Source organism: Leptonotus elevatus, chromosome 13, assembly GCF_054856555.1.
Source record: "Leptonotus elevatus isolate MCC_2025b chromosome 13, RoL_Lele_1.0, whole genome shotgun sequence".
Classification (NCBI taxonomy): domain Eukaryota; kingdom Metazoa; phylum Chordata; class Actinopteri; order Syngnathiformes; family Syngnathidae; genus Leptonotus; species Leptonotus elevatus.
The window spans coordinates 160,715-187,908 of record NC_141251.1 but is presented as its reverse complement, the minus strand read 5'-3'; the positions used below and the strand labels follow the sequence as shown (position 1 = coordinate 187,908).

At 52.6% G+C, this 27,194-nt stretch overlaps 1 protein-coding gene across 2 annotated transcripts; it reads left to right on the top strand.

Annotated features, from left to right (window-relative positions):
- Positions 1–1,153: 1,153 nt before the first annotated feature.
- cul9 (cullin 9) lies at positions 1,154–25,628 on the top strand. 2 transcript variants are annotated; one of them, XM_086092988.1, is made up of 42 exons: positions 1,154–1,309; positions 3,237–3,887; positions 4,798–4,952; positions 6,728–7,330; positions 7,990–8,134; positions 8,268–8,470; positions 8,730–9,093; positions 9,635–9,836; positions 9,912–10,113; positions 11,165–11,355; positions 11,429–11,625; positions 12,447–12,598; positions 12,693–12,781; positions 12,843–12,948; positions 13,018–13,245; positions 13,937–14,027; positions 14,968–15,139; positions 15,215–15,320; positions 15,419–15,514; positions 16,812–16,987; positions 17,069–17,202; positions 17,761–17,949; positions 18,026–18,147; positions 18,205–18,387; positions 18,456–18,613; positions 18,669–18,864; positions 18,939–19,122; positions 19,489–19,634; positions 19,696–19,822; positions 20,908–21,349; positions 21,951–22,071; positions 22,152–22,400; positions 22,468–22,608; positions 23,081–23,245; positions 23,323–23,486; positions 23,723–23,816; positions 23,889–23,963; positions 24,066–24,176; positions 24,536–24,653; positions 24,729–24,862; positions 24,938–25,032; positions 25,105–25,628. In XM_086092988.1, the coding sequence occupies exons 2-42, from the start codon at positions 3,242–3,244 to the stop codon at positions 25,292–25,294; spliced, it is 7,662 nt and encodes a 2,553-aa protein (XP_085949114.1). In that variant the 5' UTR covers positions 1,154–1,309; positions 3,237–3,241; the 3' UTR covers positions 25,295–25,628. The 2 variants fall into 2 exon arrangements, with proteins under 2 accessions (XP_085949114.1, XP_085949113.1); XM_086092987.1 differs by having other exon boundaries at positions 24,536–24,862.
- Positions 25,629–27,194: the final 1,566 nt, after the last annotated feature.

The window sequence follows — 27,194 nt, the reverse complement described above, 5'->3', positions numbered from 1 at the left end:
GAATCGGTTTGAAAACCTTTTGAATTGGCATCCCTTGATTTTGTTATTTCATATTGACTGTATGAAGTGATGAAGATTCACTTCCTGGTTTGGTTTGTGACGTCGGTCAGAAAACGGGCAAAATGTTGATGATTGTTTTGCCTTCAAAGTCAAATCAGATGTTTGCAAATGTCCGACTGATTCACCCCGAAGAGAATCCATCGGTTTGTTTTCATGAAGGAGGACAGAAATGAGAAAATATTTCAGTTTCAAGTTCAAGCCACGTGGCTGGAAATGATTAATTGGTCATTAGAATAGTTGTCGATTCATTTGATGATCGATTCATTGCTGACCGATGGATGAATTTTGCACCCTCTACTTTTGTGCGTGCGTGTTTGTGACCCTGTCGAGGGAGGGATGGAATGCGTGAGGGCGCAAGCGGCTAAAAGAGGTGATATGGCGCCATCTGGTGGAAGCTACTTGTGCTCCTGGAGCACTTTTCAAGACCCGGCGGGCTTCCGACGCTCCCAGCCGAGGATGGGCGACAGGACGAGCCTCACGTCAGACGTCATCACGTCAGACGTCATCACGTCAGACGTCTTCACGTCATGGCCAGTTGCGTCTCTCTTTTCTTTTGGTTTCTGCTGTAGGTTGTTATTGACTTTTTTTAAACGTAGTTTTAGTCACTTAATTACTTCTTGTGTTATGAATTTATTAATGAAATTATTGAACTACTTGTGATATTTATTAATTGATGTATCTCATGTTACCTGTTTTCTGGGTTTGGTCAGCAAACTGAGCCATGATTGGTTGTTGTTACCTATTTCCTGAGCGCAGGTTATGTCATCTTCAGTCGACAGCAAGTGGAAACATTATTTTTTGAATTAAAGGTATTAATTGTTCATCGTTATCACATAATTCGACAAAATATGATCTTCTTACTGTTGAAAATGGCTCAATGGGTCAAGTATCCTTTTAAGGGTCCTATCATGTATGTGTAAGGAAAAAAAGAGGAGGAACATATTACATCCAATGCTGACGTCATTGATCACTGAGTGATCAAGCATTCGATGACGAAGTGCACGCCTTCTTCGTTGGAAGCTTGCAGTGCACAATTTTGGCTACTGAGGGCAGCAACGCGTAGCCGTCACGAGAATACGCAGGGCAAGTAAGCCGTAGAAGAAAAGAAGAAAACGAAGAAGACGTAACCACTGAAGAAGAAGCGAGTTGGAAGCGAAAGAAGAAGAAAACAATCGTAAGGACGTTCTTGCGAAGAAACCAAAGAAGCTGTTGGGACGGGACGTTAAGGTCCAAGTTAGTGTCGCGTCAGGTAAGAGTCACCCGGACCGACGTGTGGCCCAAATCGTGCCTGGCCGAACCGACAGTGGTCCGTGTGTGCGCCGTGCTGCGGACAAAACCGACATGACGTCACGTAGGAGTGCAAATGCAGCTTTTCTTAGTGGCGAAACCACCAGAACATTCTCTTTCACGTGCCACTCGTCTCAGGCTTTCCGTCAACAAGAGAGGCACTAAGCCGCCAACATAAAAACAAAAGAAGTTGAGATAACATGTTGACGAACGACGTCAGAAAGCAAAAGCCAGAAAAAGTGAAGCAAGTGCAGCTTGAACAACGGCACCATTGACGTGTTCATGATGTTGACGGAGCTGAATCACTTCAGCTCGACTTCCTCAAGGCCCCAACTAGACGTTTAGCTCACCCACGCGGGCTTCTGGCGTCCTTCGACCAACAAGTTGTAGAACCGGGAAGCTTTTGTGACAGGAGTCAAAGTCACACAAACCGTGGCCTTTTTTGAGAGCGAGGAAAAGAAAACAGGCAGTGGCTATTTTGCCGTGACCGGCAGCACTCCTGAAAGCCTTATTTTATTAATAATAATAAGAACGCATCAGATTCATATAGCACTTTTCTAGACACTGAACGATGCTTTACAATGAAATGGATACATTTTTCTTGCACTCAGACATTCACATCGTGGTGGAGGTAAGCTACTTAAGTAGCCACAGCTGCCCTGCGGCAGGCTGACGGAAGGAAGCGTGGCTGCCAGTGTGCGCCCACGGCCCCTCCCACCACCACCAAACATTCGCACCTTCCGTACACCATTGTGAGTAGCACTGGAGGCGGTGTGTGTGAAGTGCCTTGCCCAAGGACACAACCACACATGATTCGGTGGGAGTGGTATTCCACTCGCACGATTCGATGCAAAGTGGCGTGTTGCCGGTCATGGCAAAATATCCACGTTGAAAGCTTCTAAACTGGGGGAAAAAACAAACAAACAGGCCCTGCTTTTATCCAACTTTGTACCCGCGTTGCTAAAACCCACCTGCTGTAAACTCGCATGCCGAAATGCAAAAAGGTGATACCTGTGAATACAGTGTTCTGTCGTTTTTCCGCTGGGGTTCGGTTCCAAAAAGTACCCGCAATAAATGAAATCCGCAAAGTAGTTAGTAGTTTGACATTTGTTATCAATGTTTTAAGGCTCTAAGACCCGCACCACACAGTTGTTATTTTTTTTATCTGTTCATTTTTCCTTTTGGACAAATCATTGAGACCGTTCACAACATGTATTAGTTACACCCGAAAAGAAAAAGGGCCGACGGGATGAAGCTGAAGCGTTTTCATTCCCGTCCCCAGAATACATTTAAGATGCCGTTATCAAGGTATTGATACGTTCATTGTTGGGAGATTCTCGTCCATCGCTGTCGTTCAGTCCCGATAAAACGAGTGCATCGGCACACGTTTCCGTCAGTTCATCTTCCCGCATCCAAAGTTGATTGGATCTCTTATTGTTCAGTTCGGTCCAGTAGCGCTGGATCGTTGAGGACACATGCCAGCCAGACATGAAAGTTCCACCTGGGCATGCGTTCACCAGGTCCACTTCTCAATTCACCGCTTGCATATTGATGTACCGATTGTTGCTTTTGCTAATTGCCAATCGTCCAGTGGTCAGAACAGAAGAAGTGTCTCTTCCCAAATGACTTTCTGTCCTTGTCCATAGACATCACATTCGGCCATGTTGACATTTTCCAGCAACATCAAGATATCATTTTCATGTAGCTGTTAAATATGACGTCCCCGTGCTATTTACTCCAGGGTCCAATTTACTCCATCGTAAAATGGCCAACACGTTTCCAATTGGTTCAGTTGCGCAGCCCCAACGCACAGTAAGAGTCGCTTGCATGTACACGCGCCCTGCGGCCATTTTGTGACACGCCGCATGTGCTCTTGACGTTGTCCTCAGCGAGCATGGCGGGCGAGCGGCGCAACGGCAACCTGCTGGTCCAGATCGGCCCGCGGCTGCAGGCGTATCCTGAGGAGCTGATCCGCCAGCGCCGCACCCGCGACGGCCAGACCGAGTACCTGATTCGCTGGTGCCTCGCGGAGATGGGCGACGGCTCGGCCTCCGGGGCCGGCAACTCCGGCGGGACCGGCGGCTGCGGGTCGGGCGGCTCCGGCGGCTCCTCGTCCGGGGACGTCAAAGCCAAGAACGTCCTGATGTGGATGTCCACGGACGACGTGTACGCCAACTGCCCCGCCCTGCCGGGCCAGCGGAAAGCAGACGCCCAGCGCACCCTGCGGCCGCAGGAGAAGCCGAACGGCGGCGGCGAGGCGGAGGGGACCTTCGACGAGGTGGAGCTGCTGGACATGGAGGAGGACGTGAAGAACCTGGTGCGCCGCGCCAGGAAGCAGATGGCCAAGAAGAGCAAGCTGTCGGTCAGCATCACGCACACCATCCACGTGCTGAGCGCCTACGCCGGCATCGGCTCGCTGGCGGCCGTCTTCAAGGAGACGGGCGCCCTGGACCTGCTGATGGAGCTGCTGTGCAGCAAGGAGACGCAGACCCGACGCAGCGCCAGCAAGATGCTCCGAGCGTTGGCGTCACACGATGCAGGTCAGGTCACGTGGCTCACCTTTCGGGATGGTCGCCGATGTCGGCGCCGTGTCATGTCAGGTCACGTTTTGAATGCTGCGTATGGCCAAGTGCTCATTGCACACATTTTTGGGAAGAAACGTTTTTCCAATCCGACGCGGGCAAAAATATTGCGCAGCCAGGCTATGCAAATGACCGTTTTTGAAATATTTGAGGAAATACAAATATAAAGACGAGAAGAAGCTGTTGCAAATGTGCTCGGAAAAGGAGCGTCCGATCGGACCGCAGCGGTCCAGCGGCATCGTTTGTTTCTCAACAAAACTTTGCTCAATGGACTTGACGATGACAAAGCTTTTCCTTTATTAAAGGGATGGACTCTTTTTGTTTTTTCTTAAAGGAAATCATGAAGCTAAGCTTCTCAAATGTTGCCATAATATATGAAATAGCACTAATATGAAACCATAATGTCATTTGAAAAATGATTGGAAATTTTCAGTCTTGGTTGCCGGGTAATATGGGCCAAAAAATAACATCTCGCTTTCCCCAGTCATTCAGGATGATTTCCATTGTAAATCATTTTAAGCGAATAAACCCAACAAACATTTATTTAAAGGTTGCATTTTTTCTAAAATAATTCCTGTGGCATCCTGCCACTTGTGCAAAATTACAACTCACAAAAACATTTGGATGTAACAGTAGCTTTGAATAATACGGAAGACCAAAGTCGATTTCACGATATCGCAAACTATTTGATTCTTTTTAAAAAGCCGACGTATTTGTTGGCCAACCCTAGTTGCCACGGTAACGGGGCTCAAAGATTGACGCTGTTTGTAAGGAACACTGGATGGATTTAGCTGACCGTTGCTGTGCGCCGACCTGCTCCGCTTGCGTGCAACTGACGTTGACGTGGGCGTCTCCCCCCCCCCCCCAGGAAGTCGGGCGCACGTGTTGCTGTCGCTGAGCCAGCAGGACGGCATCGAGCAGCACATGGATTTCGACAACCGCTACACGCTGCTGGAGCTGTTTGCCGAAACCACGTCGTCGGAGGAGCACGGCATCTCCTTCGAAGGCGTCCATCTGCCGCAGGTCAGCGCTTCCCTCGCATGCTTGTGCGCTCCCGCATCAACACCGCGCTCAAACTTCAGCTTCATGTCGGCAGCAAAAAAAAGAAGAAGAGGAAATTGATTTAACCAAAGGGAAAAAAAAGGATGCACGAATGTATAACTTGGATTGAGAGCCACTCACGAGTGAGGACGTGATCGTGGCTGTGACAAAGAAAAAAATCCGAAAAAGTCATCAGGATTATTTTGGTAATGATTGAAATCACAATGATTCGAAAGGTCATTGTATTTTCTTTTTGTACAAAACAAGAAAATATTTAAGCGCGCCCGCCTCCCAGTCCTGAGAGAGTCCGGGCTTCGGGCTTCCTGGGTGGAGTTTGTATGTTCTCCCCGTGCCTGTGTGGCTTTTCTCCGGGTATTCTGGTTTCCTCCTCCATTCCAAAGACATGCGTGGCGGGTTCATTGAACACTTGAAATTGTCCCTAAGTGTGATTGTGGGTGTAAATGTTTTTGTCTGTGTGTGCCCTGCGATTGGCTGGTAACCAGTTGAGGGTGTACCCCGCCTACGGCCAGAAACCGGCTGGGATAGACTCCAGCACCTCCGCGACGGCCGCCCGTGACCCTTGTGAGGAATAAGTGGTTCAGGAAGGAAAATATTGAAACAAATACAATTCTTTGAAAAACTATAATTATGTAAGTACCAAACAAAATGGATCAAATGACTTATTTATTCTTTTTTTAAAGCAAATGTAAACAAACAAATATAGCACATTTACTTGCTATACACTTGGAAATTGCCATAGGACAGTTGTAACATTTCAAAAGATCTCAAGTGCAAATTTTGAGTTCAAGTATGCTCACTGCCGTATTGGACATTGTAAAATGAATACGATTTGAACCATTTAGACAAAAGTGCAACTTGTTCAAGCAAGGCTTAGCCGCATTCAGTTTTTGTTGATTGTGGCGGCCCCATATGGACAAAAGCGGTAGTGTTTTACCTTGAATGAAGACCACATTTCCCAGAAGGACCAGCGCATAGCGTCGTCCGCCGCGAAATCCTCATTTCACGGTAGTCTGGAGTTGGATTGAAATACATTTCTCTCTGCAGTGGCTGTGGGAAGAATGTGTCGTAGCCATGAGGTCATTCAAATATTGGAATTGGGGGGTTAGATCACCAAATTATTCCCGAGCGCAACCCTTGCTGCGCACCGCTCCTTAAGGGGATGGGTCAAATGCGGAGAATGGATTTGGCCTCGCTTAGTTGGGTGTGACAATCTGTGGTGTATATATATATATATATATATATATATTTATTTTTTTTGTGTGTGTGTGTATGTGTATATATATATGTATAATATTTTCTTCATTTTTATATAGTACAGTAACGTTTTTCAGTAACAGCAGATGTTGGTTTTACTTATTTTCAACACACAAACAGCTCCACGTTTGTATTTTTTGTGTGCGTGGCAGAGTTCGCACCATCCACCTCAAAGTTGTTCAGCGCAAGTACAAATGATGCCGACCCCCGAAGGCCATGACACGTTTCATTAATCTGCCTGCTAATGAATGTTTCCTCAGCAGAGTTATAAAAATATGAATTGAAGGTTGAAAAAGTATTTCGTGTTACTTAAAGAAATAATAAAAGGGAAAAAAAGTCAAGCCCAAAAGTGCATTCCAATAGAATACAGCAATTGATTCCATTTCCAGACCAAACTGCAGCATTTCCTGTAGCTTAGCGCAAGTCAGGTGGCGAACGTGGCGAACGTGGCGAACGCTGATTGTGCTGTGATTGTCGTGCAGATTCCCGGGAAGCTGCTCTTTTCCCTGGTCAAGCGTTACTTGTGCGTGACGTCACTGATGGACAAACTCAACACGGTGGGAGCCGACGCCGCCTCTGACAGGCAGGAAAGCGGAAGCTCCCCCGGCGGCGCCGCCTCTTCCTCAACGGGGACGGCGCAGCTGCGCATGCAGTGCGAGTTTGAGTTGGCCATGGCCATGGCCAACCTGATCTCGGAGCTGGTGCGAGTCATGGGCTGGGACCGCAAGCAGCCCTGCGGCGCCGCCTGGCCGCCCGGAAGAGGCGCCGATCAGGAGGATGCAACGGCGCCTGCCCTCAGATCCATCTTCCAGCCTCGGTTCAGCGCCCTGCCTGTCGCCCGCGCCGCCAGTCCTCCCGCCGCCGCCGCCGCCGCCGCTGCCGCCGCCGTCCCCGTCCCCAAGACCAAGGTGGGAAACGGCTACAAAACGCGCAGCGACTTCGCCAGCCGCTCGGCATACGTGGAGTACGTGCAGGACCACCTGAAGGGCGGCATGGCGGTCCGCATGCTGGAGGACTACGAGGAAGTCAGCGCCGGAGACGAAGGAGAATTCCGATACTGCAACGACGGCTCGCCGCCCGTTCAGGTGACGGCAAGTGGCGTACGCTGCTCCCACAAAGTTCTCAAAATTCACACAATCCCGACGGCTCAACCAAATCGGACTTTGTGAAACTTTTGAATGCAATCCTTCAGTTACTTGTGTTGGCCTTTTTCCAAATGATCTCAAATCGAACGGCCGCCGCTGCCGCCGCTGCTGACGCTGCTGACGACGCGCACGTTGCTTTGCCTCTTGATGTTTAACTCCCGCCCCCCGATCCGATGCGTTTTCTATTGATAGATGGATACACATTGATATTTACTTATCACCCAGGCCAACATTTAATACTCAACATTTTGAGTTTCACGATTTTAATTGTTGATCTTTTTGCATGTCCATAAGGAATGGCTTGAACACAAATTAAAGCCCGTTAAATATTGAGTTTGATTTTATACTCGTCAACTTTCAGAACAACTAGCTTCATACAAAGTGCTGTAGATGACGTAAAAATCAGACTAAGGAATAAGATAAAGACAGCAAATACCCGGCGGGAGAGACTCTGGTGGGAGGTTATTCCAAAAACTGGGACTGGCAAGGGAAAAGGCGCATGTGGGAATTCCGCTGGCTTTCACAAACAAAAGAAAATGAGCGCATGAGCTTGAACATGATCGTTTTCAAACGACGTGCGCGTGCGTGCGTGCGTGCAGGTGTACTGGAACGCCCTGTGCAGGACCTACTGGGTCCACTGGCACATGCTGGAGATTGTTGCCAGCGCCGGCGCCAATGGGCCGGACGATAAGGACGCCATGGACAAGGCCTCGTCCCTCACGAAGACCATCAGACTGGCGGCAGGTAGGAAACGATAGACGTTGACGCGTCTTCTCCTCTTGCAGTTCTCGTGCCGTCAGCGGCCACAACGTCTTCCGTCTCCTCCTTCTTGTCGTCGTTGCTCATTTTTGTTGTGCTGATGGTTGTGGCGCCTCAGCCAGCCAGAGCATGTTCTCCAAGCCTGCGGGTGGCCTCTACGCGCTGCCCTACCTGTGCGAGCGTCACGGGGGGGCCCAGGCCGAAGCCCAGGCGGCGCTGACTCGTGCCGAGTGGTGGGAGGTCCTCTTCTTTGTCAAGAAGCTGGAAGCCGGAGCGCAGCGGGAGATCATCCGCCTCGTGCGGCACAACCTTGGCAAACAGGTGCGTGCACGCGCACGCACACACATACACGCACACACTTTGAAGGTTGTCCTGATGTCCTCGTGCCCAAAACTGCTGCGCTTTTGCAGCTGGATTGTCCTTGGCCCCTTGTGTCGTAAATTTCTGCCGTCCCGGCTCCTCGTATCCACGATGATCCAAATGTCGTTCATTTTCTTTTGTCTGCGGAAATGCGGCTTTGTGCATTTGGCGCCCGCCTGTGAAAGGCGACTTTGACTGGGTACTCTGCCGTCCGTCTCAGGAGGCCGGGACGGACGACTCTGCGCTGGTGGGCCTGACGGTGCCGGCGGACGTGGCCAAGAAGCTGGTCCACTACCTGAAGCAACACCTGCCGCCGTCCTGCCTGGACGAGCTACTGTCCTCGCACGCCTTTGCCAGACACCACTTGAGGCCCGGAGGAGGCGGGGACGTGCGCGAGCCGCCGTCGTGCGAGGACGACACTTCCTGCGCCTCCTCTTCCTCCGGGATGGCCTCCTTCTCCAAGAGAGCCAAGAAGGAAGTTCCCGCCAACTGGACCTGCGCCGGCTCTGACGCGGACGTGGAGAGCGAGCTTCCCCCGGAGGATTGCGGCCAATATCCTGACGGGCTGGAGGAGATGATGAAGGGTCGCTATTACGCTTTTTTTCTTGTTGTTGGAGATCAGTATTCCCGAGTCAACATATTATTATTATTATTATTATTATCATTGTATGTGTGTGTGTACGCCTGCGAGTTAGTGCTCTTTAATTCACCTCAAACCTGTCGCTAATTTAAAAATCAGCCAATAAGGTGCTTTTTGTCAAAGCGGAGTGACAAAGTTGGAGTGGCGTGAATGTTCCCGTTTGTTTGGCCCGATTTATGGGAATTACGCCGCCCAAGAGGCATGGCCCGTTTTTGTCTCTATTTGTGAAGAATGAATGAAACAAGCATTTGCTCTTGGCGAAGTAAGCGTCCGTCCGTCCGTCCGTCCGTCCGTCCGTCTGTCCTCTCTCTCTCGAGCGCGCTTGCTTGCGCTGTCGTCCAACGGCTGCAAATGGTTGCTATTGGTTTCAGTGCTCGCCATGTTTTTGGGTTTTTTGAAGTGATGTTTTTATCGGGGGAAAAGTTTTCCACTTGCATCATTTGAATGTCACGCCGCAATTGTCCGTTTGTCTCCTGCGCGCGCAGTTTTCGACGACCCTCGCGTCCTGGGCAAGAAGACCGTGCTGGAGAAGGTCGGCGAGGTGGTGGACATGCTGAAGAAAGGAGGCTCGCGGTCATGGGACCCGCCGCAGGCCCTGGCCGGCGTCATCTTCCTCAGCAGGCTGCTGGAGGACAAAACCACGCAGGAGAAGAACTCGTCCAGGAGCGACTCGGCCCAGAGCGTACAGTGAGAGCCGCCGAACGCCTTCGGAGCGTCGGCGCTCGCTCGCCGTGTTGACGTTGCTGTGTCGTGCCGGCGCAGGGACAAAGCGGTCAAGCTGCTGGTGGAGCTGCTGGGCTCGCCGCACGCAAACATGCCCGCCTGCACGCTGAGGCTGATCTACTCGCTCATGCTGCGATACGAGTGGAGGGTCCCCTTCGCCATCGAGGGCGGCGTCAAGGCCGTCCTGATGTGCATGCAGAAGATGGCCAACGCCGCGCATGTGCAGCAGCTTGCGCTGGCGGTTAGCGCGCACACACACACACACGCACGCACACGCACACACACGCACGCACACGCGTCCTGTGTGAGACACCCACAAGTCTTGAAATGTGTGATCCCTGACACTTTACGGTCCCCAAATCTTTCCCTGTGAGGGCCACATAACACGTCCCTTCTCTGATGGGGGGCCGGGTCCGTTCTTAGCAGAAAAAAAGTGCAACGATTGCAGGGGTGCCGAAACGTAAACGTTTCTTGTTTTCGAGAAAGCCACATGTAAGCAAATATTAACAAATATTAACAACCCTTCCGGGATCTTCACAGCAAAAAAGCCCGTGGAACATTAACTTTTTGTTCTATCTTAACAGGTGAAAGTTCAACTTACTCGTCAAAGCAGAAACCGCTCTGACTTAAATGCTGAGCGGCCTCTCAAAGCTTTAAGTTCCATTTGGCTCGTAAGCGCCATTGTTTGCCACTCAAAGCAAGCAAGCAGGCTAAGAAACCAAACTTAAGCGACTTCAGCACCTTCACTATTTGTGCTGTTGGATTTGATCACAGTAGATTTTATTATATTTGTTTTCTCAAACAAACATAATAAAATGTGACCACATTTATAATCGCAATGACTTATTCAAGTTATTTTTTATTTTTGTACACTCACAGAAACACGCACACTCGCACTCCGAAACGCTCTCACAAAAACCAAATCGTCACTCAAAGTGGCCACTTGGCACGACTCTGCTTGGTTTTGTTGTTGCTGACTTGCTCTTTGTTGTTTTTTGGCTGTCTTCTTGAACCCTCATTTGCATTTGCAAGGTGACATGACAGGCGCCTGTAAATTCAATTCAATTCATTTGATTGATTCCTGAAAGGTGGAAGCAAAACTTGGGTTTGCGTGATAAGTTAAAAAATGGACAGACAACAATCAGCCAGAAAACAAACATGGGGTGCGCCCACTTTGATTGACAAGCGCCCGATGGCCACAACTCGCGGCGAGCAATACAACATGCAGCCAAGCCTGCGCTCTGATTGGCCGACACCCACGTCACTCACCGCGGCCGCGCTGTCGTCCTCAGACGCTGAAGGTCCTGACGGGGGCCAGTAAGTACGAGCCGTGCGGCAACGGCAGCGTCCCCCCCCTCTCCGAGTCGGGCGCTCAGATGATGCTGGAGATCTTCGCCAGCATCGGCTCGGCCACGCCCGAAGGCTCCAAAGGCCCGCTGGCCGCCGTCCCCGCCGCCCTTGACCTCATGCTGAGGACGCCAGGGTAAGGGAGCGCGCCGCGCTTCACGCCGCGCTTCACGCCTCGATGCTGGAGTAACATCATAGCGCCTCGTCAGCTGCGCGGCGGCGGTGCGCAACGGCCTGATGGTCATCGTGACGCTGGTGTCCAACCACAAGACTTTGGCCTCGCAGCTGGTGTCCTGCGGCGTCAAGGCCGTCCTGGACAAATGTCTGGCTATGTCCCAGAACGAGACCATGCTGGCCATCATCGCCCTCAACCACATCTTTATGGCGCAGAAGCTGGAGAACAAAGGTAAGCCGGCGCATCGGCCCACCGTCGCCGCTCTGGCGAAGTCCATCTCCTCTTTGCTCGCTCGTCAACGGGAACCTTCGTCTTCCTACAACATGACAGGAGTTGCCAAAAACGTCAGGGTTGTCCGCTTGGACTTGTGCGCCGAAATCAGGGACTGGGCAACTGGCGGCCCGGCCCGCGACCACCTCGGTGAAGTGTGAGCACTTCGGTGGCCGAGAGAGGATGCGGAGGAGGGAGGAGGGAGGGGGGAGCAACATAAAAGAGAGAGAAAAAGAAGACCACATTTATGTGTAAGACAAAGCGTAGCGAGCTCATCATATTTGATCACCTACGTGCATTTGTCGGTGGCTGAATTTGGGCCTTTGCCGAGGTTGCCGCCTCCGTCCTGCAGGCAAAGCGCACGAGCGGCCCCTTTGCCAGCTGCTTTGGCGCTTGTTGAGCGTCACCAAGGTTTGGAATCTGTTGCCGAGCGTGGAGCGGCTGCAGGTGAGACGGGCTGAGTGCAAAAGAAAGAAAGCCGTCGCGTCAATCACACGGCCAGACAACAATCGTGTCCGTTCCAAAATGACTGGCACGGGAACTCGACCTTCAAGCAAACCCTCAACCTTTTTGTACCAAGAAGTTCACTTTGTCGTTAGTTTTGATTTCATTTTTTTACTGCTCCTCCTACTCGAGAAAGGAATTGAATTGATTTGTTCCAGAGTATTGTGGAGGCCTTTGACGTGCCGGTTGCATGTTTTGAACCCGTTCCACAGAGATGCGCCCTTGGCTGTCTTTGTCCCGCCCTTAACCCCGACTGCCCTTCGTCCACGTGTCCTCAGATCCTCCAGAGCAGCTGAACCTGAAGGACAGCCAGCTGCAGAAGTTGCTGATGAGTCTGAAGGGGAGGACGGCCACGGCCAAAGAAGTCGTCCACACTCTGGAGCAGCTGCTGTGCCAGTCGGCGTCGCAGCTCGAAGGCTTGCGTAGCCAGGTAGCCCGGCCCGGCCCGGCCCAGCGCGGCGCAGCAAGGCGGCCTTTCGCGCCACCTGCTGCTTACTTGCGTTGCGCTTGCTGTGTGTCCGCAGGTCTCTCAAAGTCAGGACATGTTTCAGGACCTCCTGCATCTGATGGAGCCACTGCGAGCGGACCGGACCGTCCAGCTGGCCATCCTCAGGTACTCCACCTTTGCGCCGCGCTCCTCCCGTGCGCTGACGCGCCGGTCTCGCTCCCGGCAGGATCCTCAACAAGTTGCTGGACAGCTACCAGGAGGACGCGCTGCCCTGGCACCACAGCGTCAAGCCCTGCCTGGCGTCCATGAGCGCATTCGTCGGCGACAAAGAGGTGAGGCCAGCGCGCGCGCGTGCGTCCACGCGAGTGCGCGGCCGAAGCTGACCGACCGTCCGCCGGCAGGTCGTCCAGCAGCTGGTATTGTTCCTGTATCGCGTGACGTGCGTCAATAAGGATTACGCCGTGGTCATGTGTCGCCTGGGTACCAAAGAGGTCCTGATCAAGGCTCAGGACAAGCACGGCGCCAACCTCGCCACCGTGGGCGAGCTCAGAGACGTGGTGGCCGATTGTGACAAGTACGCCAGCCTCTACAACAACATGACCACCAGCGTGCTCGCCGGATGCATCCAGGTACGCCGCAACTGCGCCACGACTGCCAACGTCATTTGTGGGATTTCCTCTGCAGCAAATTCCTGGCAAACAATTGACGTTGACTGTTGGACTGCTCTTGCGCTCCAAAATCTTCCATTCTTCTCCAGTTAGAATGCGCACTCGTGGATTATACGCGGCACCAAAATCGCTTTTTTTTCCCCCTTCGGTACGCGTGCACAAAAATGGAAATATGATCAGCATTGGTTGGGATTTCTTGTGTTGTTTAAATGACCTTATTTGGGCAACATCCCGCTGACAGAAGCCCTCCCTCGGAAATTTCGGCCCCTTTGGACGGTGGATATTTTGAACTGAAACAATCGGAGAAGGGCTTCAGAATAACGCATGCCTCCGAACGGGTGCGTTTGATATGATGAGAAAGAAACGGAGCAGAATTCCTCCGGGCATTATTTCTCAAAAATGACTTTTTTTCCCATCACGTTGCTAATTGTAGTGCTTTGGGAGTCCAACATGGCAAAAAGAGACTTTTGTCATTTCTCTCCCTCATAACGGACGCTTCAATAATGTTGATCTTGTGCTCAAAAGCGGTGCTGAGCTGAAGTGCAGCGCCACCCGCAGGATGTGTTGGTCATGGCAGTCGCTTACCAAGCTGACTTGAGAGCAGCTGCGCTTGCAGTTGCTGACCACGTTGTGCCGTGTGCTGTGCCATCAGATGGTGCTGGGCCAAATCGAGGAGCATCGGCGCAGCCACGAGCCCGTCAACATTCCCTTCTTTGACGTCTTCCTCCGGAATCTATGCCAAGGTCAGCACTGCCTTCTTAATAACGCTCACTCGATTTCCTTTGCAAATAATCAAAAGAAATAATGAGAGCAGTTTTTGCATTATTGCCATTTAGCGTTTCAACGCTTTCTTAGACAAAATATTTTTCATATCAAATATATTTCTATAGCCCAGAAGAGTCTCTCAAAGGGCTTCACGCAGCCACAGACAAACGGGGAGGTCGTGGGTTCAATCCCCTACCGGGTCATAGCAAAGGTTCTAAAAATGGGACCCATTTGCCTCCCTGCTCGGCAGCATTAAGGCTTGCAATTGGGTTCGGGTTCGATTAGCAAATGATTCCCGAGCGCGGCAATGCTGCTGCTCACCGCTTCCTCGGGGGATGGCTCAGATTTCGGTGGCTATGGCAATCAGTGGTACCTTAACCTTAAACAACATCCCTTTGAGCTTCACCGCAGGAGGGCAAGAAAAAATTCAACAACAAAAAGAACATCAGGGGGGAAATAAGAAAGCTTGGGAAGTGGCCGCAAATGTGGAAATCCCCCTTCAGGCTGCAATAGGTGACGATTTACACATTATGCGGTGCTAAACTAAACCATGTTTACTCAAATAGTGCCAGAGTCTATTTAACTCATTTGCTCCCAAAAACGTATGAATATGTTCTATTGTAAATGTTTTAAGTGTCCCAAAGACGTATTTATACGTGTATGGGTTTTTATGCTAGAGTATACAGAAAGGCGGCTTTGATGCAGCCTCCCAGCGGCAAAAAACGGTTGAAGAAATGGTAGTTATTTTACTTCTTTTTTTGTTTTTGTCTCGAGCGTTATGCAAGAAGCACATCTGGCCAAATCAAATCTGCAGTGTACTGATTTTTTACCGTTCAGCCTGAAATGCTGTGAAAATGAGCATTTGTGTGCCTTTTGTTTAATGAGCAGCCTGTGAAAATGTCGCTGTGTTGTCGTCAGGCTCCAGCGTGGAGCTGAAGGAGGACAAATGTTGGGAGAAGGTGGAGGTGTCGTCCAATCACCATCGAGCCAACAAGCTCGGCGACAAGAACATGAAAACTTACTGGGAGTCCAACGGGCCCACCGGCTCGCACTTCATCAACATCTTCATGCACAGAGGCGTCGTCATCAGGTCGGATGACGTCCTCGCTTCTGCCGCCGCCGTCTTTACATTTGTAAACGTGCGTGTGCGTTCACGTGCGTGCAGGCAGCTGGCCATCCTAGTGACCAGCGAGGACTCCAGCTACATGCCGGCCCGGATCCTGGTTCTGGGTGGAGACGATCCAGGAAACATTAGCACCGACCTCAACACGGTGACCAGCATCCTTCTCACACACACACACCTGTCCGTCCCCCCCCCCCCCCCCCCCAAGCGACGCCCACACTGACACTGATTTCTGCGTGTGCGTAGGTGAACGTGACGACGTCTGCCAGTCGGGTGGTTCTGCTGGAAAACATGAACAGGTTCTGGTCCATCATTCAGATCCGCATCAAGAGATGCCAACAGGTGCGTCCATCTTTGTTTTCTGGTCGCCTCCCAAATCGGCAGAAAGGGACGGCTTGGTCTATTTTGGAGACACTTTGATGCTCCTTTTGATGACTTGCTTCCACTTTGAAATGCTTTGGCGGGAACGCCGGGAAGAGTCAAGCGAGCACTTGGCTTCCCTTCTACGGATGTTCAACAACAACAATTAACTTGTTAACCAATTTGTCGTCGAGTTCAGGAAATACTTCTTTTACTTTTGATATAGTGGGGAGCGAGAAAGTTCCCCAAAATATTGAAACAAAAAAAGTCCCTTTGTCGTGCGCAGGGAATGAACGCATGATTCCAAACGCATTTTCTGACTTAGGAATGAGTCGACCTTCCGCTCCTCAATCGCGACAAAGGGTTTTTCGACCGCACGCTCGAACGCCACCGTCTCAACGTGTTCCTTTCCGCTCGTCATTTGGGAGTAGCGAGCGCGTGAAGGATTCTCACGGCAGCGCAATCGTTCGCTCAATCCCAAATGACTTCATTGCAGTTCTTTTTTTATTACCATACTTGCAAATAGCAAAACATGAAGCCGAATGTTCTTTCTTTCAAGTTAACACGTTGGACGTTTCTTAACGTAGCAAATACAGGTCGTCTTTACCAACGCAAAGGGTTCCGAGAGGTTGTTTGGAAGTTCTCAAAAATGTCTTTTTAAATAAAAACAATAAAAATATGTTAAAAAAATAATAATAATTTTTTTTAATTATATACTTTCGAGCCCGATTGAATTGATTTGGAAGCTGAAGAGATATTGTAGGTTTTGCTACTACGCCGATAAAAAAGACGACTTTTCATGAATATCCTCCAGGAAATGTTCTCCCATATTGGGGCCAATAATGCAGCGCATGAAGAGTGCGTGCGCCATACGTGGCTGTGCCGTTCATCGCCGGACGTAGAGGTCGTTGAAATGCGCAAATGGCGCAGTGCCGCTCGGCGCGGTCGTGGCACGACAGTACAATACTTTACCGTAACGTATGATGTGGCGCGCACTAAAATATGAACTCGCACGCAAAATGCAGCTTTTGTGGACTTCAGTCAGCCTTTGTTCGTATCAGCGAATGTCGCTAACTGGAGGACGAGCTGCATTCGACGTTTTGTTTCAAAGTCAAAAGAGATTGTGTCGAGTTTGTATTTCCCTAAATAAGGATTGAGGTTTAAGTTTGTCATAGCGTCAGAAGTCATTTAAGACGCTTGCTTGAAAGCCTTTTTGGATGTTGCGCTTCATGACGATGGCGACGCAAAATCTTTGCCCTCGATGTGATGCGTGCCACAGGGCGGGATCGACACCAGGGTTCACGGTTTTGAGGTGGTGGGGCCCAAGAACACCTTCTGGCCCGTGTTCAAAGAGCAGCTGTGCTGTCGGACCTTCCTCTTCTACAGCACCAAAGCGCACTCGTGGTCTCAGGAGGTGGCTGACGACAAGACGCGGCTGCTGCAGCTCTTCAACAAGTAGCCCCGCCTCCTGCCGTCACGCTCTCGGCGCCGCCCTCGGCGGGCCGCTCGCTCACTCCCGTTGTGTGTTTTTGGCAGGTTGAACAGCGCGCTCAGGCACGAGCAGATGTTTGCCGACCGCTTCCTGCCGGACGCCGAAGCGGCCGAGGCCTTGGGACGCACCTGCTGGGAGGCGCTGGTCACGCCCATCGTGCGCGCCATCACCTCGTCAGGTTTGCGAACGGGGGGGAGCGGCGTCGGGTGAAGAGCTTTTGATTGCCGCGGCAGTCGTCATTCCGCGCTCGCGACAACAAAACTGCCCGTCCGCAAACGTTGCCGTCAGTTGCCGAGTAGCAAGAAAGCAAATCGTTCTTTTTCTGTGCGAGGAGATCTTAAAGCAACTTAGTTTTTAGTCATTTCGTTTGGTTTTCAGTGCAAAATAAAGGTCAAAGGTTAGAGTCTCGTGTAATAAAGCCAACTGCAATTCTCAAAGGGCCATTTGACTTCCTCATGCTGCAAACGGCAGGCGGTACAGAAAACAACATTTTCACCACGATTGGGGTTTTCGAAACCGATGTACCGTAGTTTCAGTCCAGGTTTTTTGAATTATTCTTTTGAATCATTTTCAATTTGATTGTGTAATGAAAATCTTTATTCAATCTTAGTTTGAATTGTTTTCTTTTGGTTACCAAAAATTGAACCTTGGTGGTGACGCGGCCGATCGGGTGCGTGTATTCGCCGAGAGAGAAACCAAGCAAAGCCGGCGTGAAAAACGCTGTTTGTCTTGCCAGAATGTTGCGGCGCCAGCCCGCTGTCGTGGTTGCTCAGCGAGTACCTGGACAAATCCGACTTTGCCCACCGCCGCTGCAAAAGCAGGGCGGCCGTCTTTAACTCCCGCGTCAGACGCCTGACGCACCTCCTGGTGCACGTGGACGCCGGCCCGGCCAACCAGGACCACGTCGGACCGCCCGTCAAGTCTCGTGAGTCCGGCAAGACCCGCTCGGGACCAATCTTACAAATCGCCACCAATCAACTGTTTGCAAATCCTTCCCGCAGAAGGCAAAGAGGCCAAGAACAAAGATGGCGCACTGGCCCCTCCTTCGTCGGTCAAGCCTCAAGCGAAGAGCAGCAGCATCGCAGACATCGCTCTCTGCTGGCAGGAGGTGGTACAGCAGCAGGTGAGAGGCGGCTTTGCCGGTTGGTCGCAGCTGGCTCTTCAAATGCTTGTCGTTCAGGTGAAGGGCTTCCTGGAAGGCAGCGGCGAGCGCGGCGACTTTGTGGAGCGTTACCGCGCGCTGTACGTGCGTCTGAAGAAGGCCACGGAGGAACTGTTTGGCCAGCAGACGGCGTTCATGCTGGCCCTGCGCCACGGTTTCTCCGCCGCCTTGCTGCAGCTGTCCATCCTCAGAGCCATGCACGTAAGTCCACCTCGGCCTCAGCCACAATTCGACCCGGCAGCAGTTGAAACGCTGACGCTGGCGCGCAGGTGAGCGAGCGCTTCGCTCAGTACGTGGACCAGATGTTGCAGGGCAGCGGCTCGGCTTTCGGCGGCGCCGAAACTCTGGAGAGGCTTCAGCAGTTTTTGGAGCCCATGCTCTTCCTGTCGGGCCTGGAGCTGGCCAACACCTTTGAGCACTTCTACAGGTGAGCTGGCGTGCGCTCGGGCCGCCTCGCGCTCTGATGGCCGGCGTGTGTGCAGGTTCTACCTGGCTGACCGGCTGCTGGCGCACACCAACGTGTGGTTGGAAGCGTTCGTGGTGGAGCAGCTGGGCTCGTGCTTCCCCAACCGCTTTCCTCAGCAGATGTTGAAGAACCTCAGCGAGTCGTCCGACCTGCAGAGTGACTTCCACCTGTACCGCCTGCAGCAACTGGACCACGCGCTGCACGGCCGGCAGGTCGGCCCGACCGTCGGCGCCGGGCTCCCCTTTGCCGGCTCGGTATCGCCTCACTGTGTCTCGTGCGCTCGCAGATGGATGAAGAGGAGTCCGAAGAGTCGGAGAGGGAGAGCGAGCAGGAGGCGGACATCAGAGTCCTGCTTCTGTCTCCTCGCTGCTGGACCGTCTCGTCCCTCTGCTTCATGGACGACCCGTCGCGACGATTGCCGGCACAGCTGTGCTCCTACCTTGCGCAGTTTGCGCACTTCTACTGCCACGGTGAGCGCACGCCAACCCTCCGACTTCGTTTGCCGTGCGGGGATTCCCCGCCGCTGGCTTGTGACAAGTCTTCAGGAAGTGGTCCCATTTCGTGGAACTGGTCTGAACCATATTTGTGACCCGCTCTGGCACCTTGTCGCAAGGCTTGCTTTCCAGATGGGGACACAAATCCTTCGGATGGGTCAAATGTTTTCAGATGTCGGCAAAAATGCCCTTCCCCGATTCCTGGAAGTTGAAATTGGAGTCCAAGTGTATGAAAATGAACGACCTGCATCATTTTTAAGCTGCTGGCTCGTCTTGGGGAATTTGTTGAAATGTTCTCCTTCCCAAACCAGTTTGGATGCTTGAAATGTTGATCGCTCGCAGGCCAGTCGGCGTCTGCTGGAAATCGGGGAAAGCCTGGCGGTCTCCAGTGGACGTGGCTGGGTCACGCCCACGTGCAGTTTGGCTCTTTGTCACTTCACGTGTCCACACTGCAGATGTTCATCCTGCTGCAATTTAACACACAGGAGGTAACGCACACGCGCGCACGCACGCACGCACGCAGATTGTAACATTAGTGCTGGTCTGCAGGAAGTGGGTGTGGCCTCTGTTTTGGAAGGGTGTGGCCTATCGAAAGAGGTGGTACTTCATGCGCTGCAGCCTCTGATAGAAGACGGCGGACCGCTCAGCTGCAGCCACCCGCAAGACCCCTGCCAAGGTCTCGCACACGCACACACACGCTTGCATACATCGTTTATCATATCATATAGTACATGTTTATCTATCCTTGTGAGGACATCCATTGACATCATGCATTTCCTAGGTCCTTACCTTAACTTCAATCCCAAAAAATTGGAACCGAATAGAGTTCAAGACAAATGTATTTCTTTTCAAAGTCCAAACAAATATTCTCCGAGAGTGTGTCCAAAAAAAGTTCTGTATAAGAGAAGGAACTTGCAACATGAGAGGAAAGATGAACTCTTAAGAAACCACCGGGTTCTGGAGTTGAACCCGATGCAATGGCCTCGAATCTGATATGAAAACTTGTATGAATTTGAGGCAATTCAAAAAGGTTTGTACAAATTGCTTTACGCAGCGGAATGAAAATAGCTCATGAGTAAGATGTGCTTCATTTTCTTCTTCCTTGCGACAATTATTTTAGTAATATTGTATTCATAAATGAGTCTATTGAGACAATTGTCTTCTTCTCAAATTCTCTTCGGTTTTTCTAATATTGTACGATGACAAACTTTTTACAGTTTGTCTGAGTTCTCTTCAAACTCTGACCACAAAGTATTTTCTTTGTGCCAATTGTTTTCCTTTTTTCTATTCTTATATTGTATATTTCATGCCTGTTTTTCTTCTGATGTTTTTGTCCTCAGTTTGAGGTTCTGTTGTACGAGAAACGAATATCCAAATAGTGGAAAATACGGGTTAGCATTATGAGAAGTTGTCTGAACTTGTAGCTGCTCCTTTTGAGTGCCGCCGTTGCGTAACTTTGGTTGTCTTGTGTTTGTTTCTTGTTAACTCGGAGAAAAGAAAACAAACATCACAACTGATTGCCTAACTTTGACCCTAACCCCAATCAAAATGCCATTTAAACCTAAACTCTAAAGTCTTCCGTTGTGAGGACCGGCCAAAATGTCCTCACTTCACAAAAATGTCTTCATTCTGTTGGTCAAAGACGTATTTTGGTCCTCACAATGTAGTACGTACAAGCACACACACGAACACAACACAAATGTCAGACGGACGGGAGCGGACGGGAGCGACAAACGTGTCTGACTCGCGGCGTGCTTTCAGGTGTGTTGCGGCTGGAGCGGCACGCGGCGCGCGGCCCGACCGCACGTGTGGAGCTTCAGCCCCGGCAGACGTACTTGAATGTGGACAAAGACGCCACCGCCGCGCTGGAGACCAAAAGGAACTTCATCTACTGCCTGATTGTCGACATCCTCAAGCGGGAGAAGGAGATGCACATCGACAACCTGGTCTTCAAGGTTCTCCATTCCTGTCACAAACGGGAAGCGGGCCGGTCTTCGGCTTCGGCTCACGGTTCCGGTCCGGGTGGCTTCAGCTGCAGCACGGGCGACGTTCTGTCCTGCATCATGCACGTGATGAGCAAAGGTTGCGTACGCCGCAACCCGGAGCAGCCGCACGTGGTTGAATTCCTCCCCGAGGACCCGTCCACGCCGCAGAAGGGCCACGCGCACCTCTCCTTTGCCACCTCCGACGGCAGCCGCACCAGGTCAGTCTCTGGACGAAGCAAAGTTTTAAACCCTTGACACTCGTTAACAAGCGCACTTTGACATCCATCAGCCCTTCTCTTTTTTTGAGGGGGGGGAGCCACAAAAAAGTGCAATTGCACATCCACTACAGTAGGTGGCAGTGGCACTCATTGTCTGAGTGTCGAAGGGTTTTGGCTCCTCTGCAGAGCTGCACGTCCAGCGGTTTTATCATCAAAACCGTACTGGTGCTTATGGTGGCGGCGGAGGGTTAGAGGTTAAAGGTCACGGCCACCTAAGTGGGGTGAAATTGGTTTTCCGCATTTGACCCATCCACTGAGGGAGCGGTGAGCAGCAGCAGGGGCTTGCGCCCGCTCGCTCGGGGGGTCATTTTGGTGATCGAACCCCCCAATTGCAAGCCGTAATGCTGAGTGTCAGGCAGGGAAGCAAATGGCTTCCGCTTTTATAGTCTTTGGCGTGACCCGGCCGGGGATTGAACCCACGACCGCCCAGTCTCAGGGCGGACACTCTACCGGTATCGCACACACCAAATTGGAGAAGCGCTGACATCAAGACAAGAATGACACGCGGCTTGCGCGCGCCAAATATGTGTTGCTGTTGCAGCTCGCCGGCGGTCCCTGGTGCGTTTCTGGACGTCGCGGCGCTGGACTGCGCGCTCTTCTCGAGCGGCCGCAGCATGACGCCGGAGGAAGTGGCGCAGCTGATGCGCACCACCGTCCAGCAGGTGTGGACAAAATGGTGGCCGCCGCTGCGTATTTGGCCCTCTGCCGCACACTTTCCAAGCCGCGCCCCCTCCTTCCGCAGGTGGCGTCCACTCTGAGCGTGGACCCGGACCGGGCCGAGCACCTTCTGGTCCACTGCGGCTGGAACGCCGACCTCCTGGTGCGGCGCTACACGGACGACCCCGCCGGCGTGGTGGCGGCGGCCGGATTGGAATGCGCGGACCCCCGGCCTCCGCCCGGCCCCGAGTCCACGTGCCCTGTGTGCCTGGGCCCCCGCGGCGCCGCCCCCGACCCGCCGCCCTCGCTCAGCTGCATGCACTACTGCTGCAGGGTCAGGAGGCGCCCGCCGAGCGTGCCGGTCTCTGCGTGTGCGTGACGGCGCTGCGCTTGTGTTGCAGTCGTGCTGGCGGGAGTACCTGAGCGCTCGCATCGAGCAGAACCTGGTGACCAACTGCAACTGCCCCATACCCGACTGCCGGGCCCAGCCCACGGCCCGTTTCTTCCTCAACATCGTCACCGACGAGGACACGCTTGCCAAGGTTTGCTTTTCCGAAGAGACGCTCGTGTTCAATTGGCGCGCGAATCATTTTGAGCTCATCGATGACTTGACGAGAGGAGCGTCTTGAGGAACGTTTGTTTTTCCTCCCTTAATCTCGCGATGCAAAAATGTAACGCGACGCTGCAGCGGTCCAATATTTCACTATCGGCGTGTCCTCGTGAAAATGTCCCATTTATTGCGGCTTCGTGCATCTCGCTTAAGAGGTAGCAACCATTTTGTTTTCCCTTTTTATTCCATCAACAGATCAACGGCGTGATGAGTTGTTGCTTTTTTTAAATGTTGGCTGCGCGACGGCCGTCACTCGATCAGCAATTGGCCAACATTTGGCATCCCGGCATTTTGCCCGTTTCCAAAGTGTCCGAATATTCGGTCAAATGCGATTTGGAGTCTCGCCGCGTACGCTCAAGCGCTTCCACGTTGACACGCAACGTTGGACTCTTTCTGCCTTTCAGTACGAGAAGGCGCGTCTGCGAGGCTTCGTGGAGTCGTGCTCCAACCTGACCTGGTGCACGAACCCGCAGGGCTGCGATCAGATCCTGTGCAAGGAGAACATGGGCAGCGTGGGAACCTGCTCCAAGTGCTGCTGGTCCTCCTGCTTCAGCTGCAACTTCCCCGAGGTGGCCGCACGGCGCGCCGGCCCCGCGCTGGCCCCGCGCCGGCCGGCTGACACGTGCTCCTCCTTCCCGCCCCGCAGGCGCACTATCCGGCCAGCTGCAGTCACATGTCGCAGTGGATGGACGACGGCGGCTTCTACGAGGGGATGAGCGCCGAAGCGCAGAGCAAACATCTGGCCAAGCTCATCTCCAAGCGCTGCCCCAGCTGCCAAGCGCAGATCGAGAAGAACGAGGGCTGCCTCCAGTGCGTGAGACGTCCGTCACGCCGTCCGTCCCGCCGTCCGTCCCGCCGTCCGTCCCGCCGTCCGTCACGCCGTCCGTCACGCCGTCCGTCACGCCGTCCGTCCCGCCGTCCGCCCGCCGTCCGTCCCGCCGTCCGTCACGCCGTCCGTCCCGCCGTCCGTCACGCCGTCCGTCCCGCCGTCCGTCCAGCGTAGCCGCTTAGCTTCCGCTGACGTGCCTTCCTGCCTGCGTCCCCAGCATGACCTGCGCCAAGTGTAACCACGGCTTCTGCTGGCGCTGCCTCAAAGCGTGGAAGCCCACGCACAAGGACTACTACAACTGCGCCGCCATGGTGCGTACACGCACACACACACACATCTAATCCTCCACCTGGACACACCTGACGACAGCGTTGGTGTTGCAGGTGAGTAAAGTGGCGCGACATGAGAAGAAGTTTCAGGATGTAAACGAGAGGTGCACCTTCCAGCACCAGGCCAAGGTACGAGCCGTGCAATCCCTCGCCGCGCACGCACGCACGCACGCACGCGCGCGCGGGAAGTCCTTGGCGCCGTGCTAGGGCTCCGCCTCTTTTTGCCTTCAGGACTTTGCCGTCAACCTGGAGAAGAAGGTGTCGTCCATCAACGAAGCGCTGCAGATGAAGTCTCTCACCTTCGTCATCGACGCCTGCAAGATCCTGGCTCATGCTCGCAAGGTGAGCCCGTCGTCTGGCGACGCCCACGTCACATGACGGCCCAAAAGACTGGCGGGCGCCGTCATCGCCGTCGTGGCGCTTGCTGGTGTCGCTCGGGAAACCTTCCAAAGCAACGCCTTCATTTTCGCAACACTTTTGTATTGAGCGACTTCCAGGCAAAAACAAAACAAAAGTATGCGTCTGCACACTTATTTTTATACAGAGTCAAAAATGTGGATGAAAAAAATACAATAAAACAATCGATGGAAAGTGCACCAAAACAAAACAAGCGTCCAACTGCGAGTTGCAGATGATGACGAGTGGTCGCCACATTGAGTTTGAGGTTGAGTGTTGATCCGTGTCCTCGTGGCGTCCCGCAGGTTCTGGCCTACTCGTGCGTGTACGCCTTCTACAACCAGGACGGCGACAAGATGGACGTGATGGAGCAGCAGACGGACGCTTTGGACCTGCACACCAACGCCCTGCAGATCCTGCTGGGTGAGTGTTGCGCGCGCGCGTGCGTTGACGTCATCACTTCCTGTCCGTCCGTCCGTCCGTCCGTCCGTCCGTCAGAGGGGACGCTGCTGCAGTGTAGCGACCTGGCCTCCTGCATCCGTCTGCTGAAAGCCCAACACATCAACACGGGCCTGGAACTGATGCGCCGCATCCTGGAACGCTTGCTCGCCATCCTGCAGCATTCCACGCAGGTGGGCCAAATCGGACCTTTGCTTTCTGTTCTTGTCCTCGTCCGCTTGATGCCATTTCTGCTGCGTGGCCTTCAGGACTTCCGCGTGGGCTATCGGTCCCAAAGCGTCCAGCGAGCGGAGAGCGCGCACACGTCGGACGTGGCCAACCGCGACAACGCTGACGCCAAAGCGTGAGTAGCGGCCGCCGCGCTTCGGTCGGACCCGCCCGGGTGCCGTCCCCTCACTGGCGCTTTTCTTCTCAGCTCCGAGTCCGACGCCAGAGACGCGGACAACAACAACCGCGCCGACGAGGACGACGAGTACGATAACGACTACGTGCCCGAGTGGCACGACGACTACGACGATTACGACGACGAAGAGTTCGACGAGGACGACTTCTTCTCGGACGACGACAGCTCCAACCTGGAGGGGGACTTTGGCCCCTTCAACTGACCCGGGCGGGCCGCTCGGGAAGACGCACGTTTGCAGGCCCATTTGGCGAGTGGCGACTTGCGGTCGGAGCGCTAACGAGGCCCAAAGAAGCGGAGGTTCCCCGCAGGAGGCGGTCTTGGCGCGCCGTCTCTGCTTTTGCGCTCTTTTTTGTTTTGTTAGGTTTTTTTCTTCTTTTTTCTTTTTTCTGTCATTTAGTCCTCATCCAGTTAACTTGTAGTTTTGCGTTGATATCCTCGCACTCGGTTTGTTGCCTTTGCACACAAACGACATGTTCAGTCGTCTCTGCTTTCTTTGTCAGAGCTCAAAATCAATAAAAAGCTTCCACAACTTGCAACGTTCATTTCTCTCACACACTTGAACTCCTCGCACCTGCATCATGTATGTTCAGGTTGTTGCAAATCGGCTGCACTACAGGAAGTTGTGATCATGAAACGATCTGGGAATTTTCTTTCAGGCTTCGTAGTTGCATCAACGTGATTTTGCACGCGGTCCTGGCAAAGCACGAGAGCCTTCAAAGTGCCCAACACGGGTGCCGCAGCGCTGCTTGGGCGGTGCCGCCTTTTTGTTCTTTCCAGCTCATCCAGTGTTGCGACAAAGCGGCTGACTGCCGAAATGTCAGCACAGCATCTTGCAGGTGGTCGCCGCCATCAGCAGCTCCTTCCGCAAACATCCGGTTGACGTCAGCGGTCGGCTTTGACTCGTCGCAGGCGGAGTGGAAACTGGCATTTTAGACTTTGCACAGCACTAAGGCAACAACAAAAAACATGGCTACATTCGATTTTGTTGTAACTTAAGTTCGTCTTCAAATTGAACAGAAAATGCCAACTTATATATGAATACGTTGCATATATATATACACACTTTGACCAAATCAAAAATGCGGATGAAACGATGCAGAGCATCCCGAGATGTGAGTTGTCATTAGTGCGGACTTCAATGGACACGTGGGTGCAGCAAAGAGAGACGAGGAGGAGCTGGTGGGCAAGTTTGGTGTCCAGGAGAGGAACGCAGAAGGACAGACGGTGGTTGACTTTGCCAAAAGAATGCAAATGGCTGTCGTGAATACTTTCTTCCAGAAGAGGCAGGAACATAGGGTGACCTCCAGGAGTGGAGGTCGGAGTGCACAGGTCGACTACCTTTTGTGTCGACGGCGTCATCTGAAGAGGATCAGCGACTGCAAAGTAGTTGTAGGCGAGAGTGTAGCCAGACAGCAGCAAAGGGTGGTAGCGTGTGGGATGACTGGCGGAGAGGAAGACAAAGACGGCAAAGGCAGAGCAGGGGACGCAATGGTGGAAGCTGAAAAAGGAAGCGTGTCGTATGACTTTCAGGAAGGAGTTGAGACGGGAGGGGGGGGGCTTCCAGAGGACTGGACGACGACAGCACATGTGATCAGGGAGACCGGTAGGACAGTCCTTGGCGTGTCATCTGGAAGGAAAGGAGAGACGGAGACTTGATGGTGGAGGTGCAGAAGTGGATCCAGAGAAAGAGGTTAGCGAAGAAGAAGTGGGACATTAAGAGGACTGAAGAAAGTAGAAAGGAGGACAAGGAAATGCAGCGTAAGGTGAAAGGAGAAGTGACAAAGGCCAAACAAGGCGCTTACGTTGACTTGTATGCTCGGTTGGACAGTAAGGAGGGACAGACGGATCTCTACTGGTTGGCAAGGCAAAGAGACAGAGATGGGAAGGACGTGCAACAGGTTCGGGTCATAAAGGATAGGGATGGAAGTACTTTGAAGAGTTGAAGAGGTGACCGTTGTGGACCAGGAAGTAGCAAAGATTAGTAAGGATGACGTGAGAAGGACATTGAAGGTTGTGGAGATCAAGTCAGAGAGGCCAGACTGAGATGGTTTGGACATGTCCCGAGGAGAGAGAGTCAGTTTATTGGCAGAAGGATGCTGAGT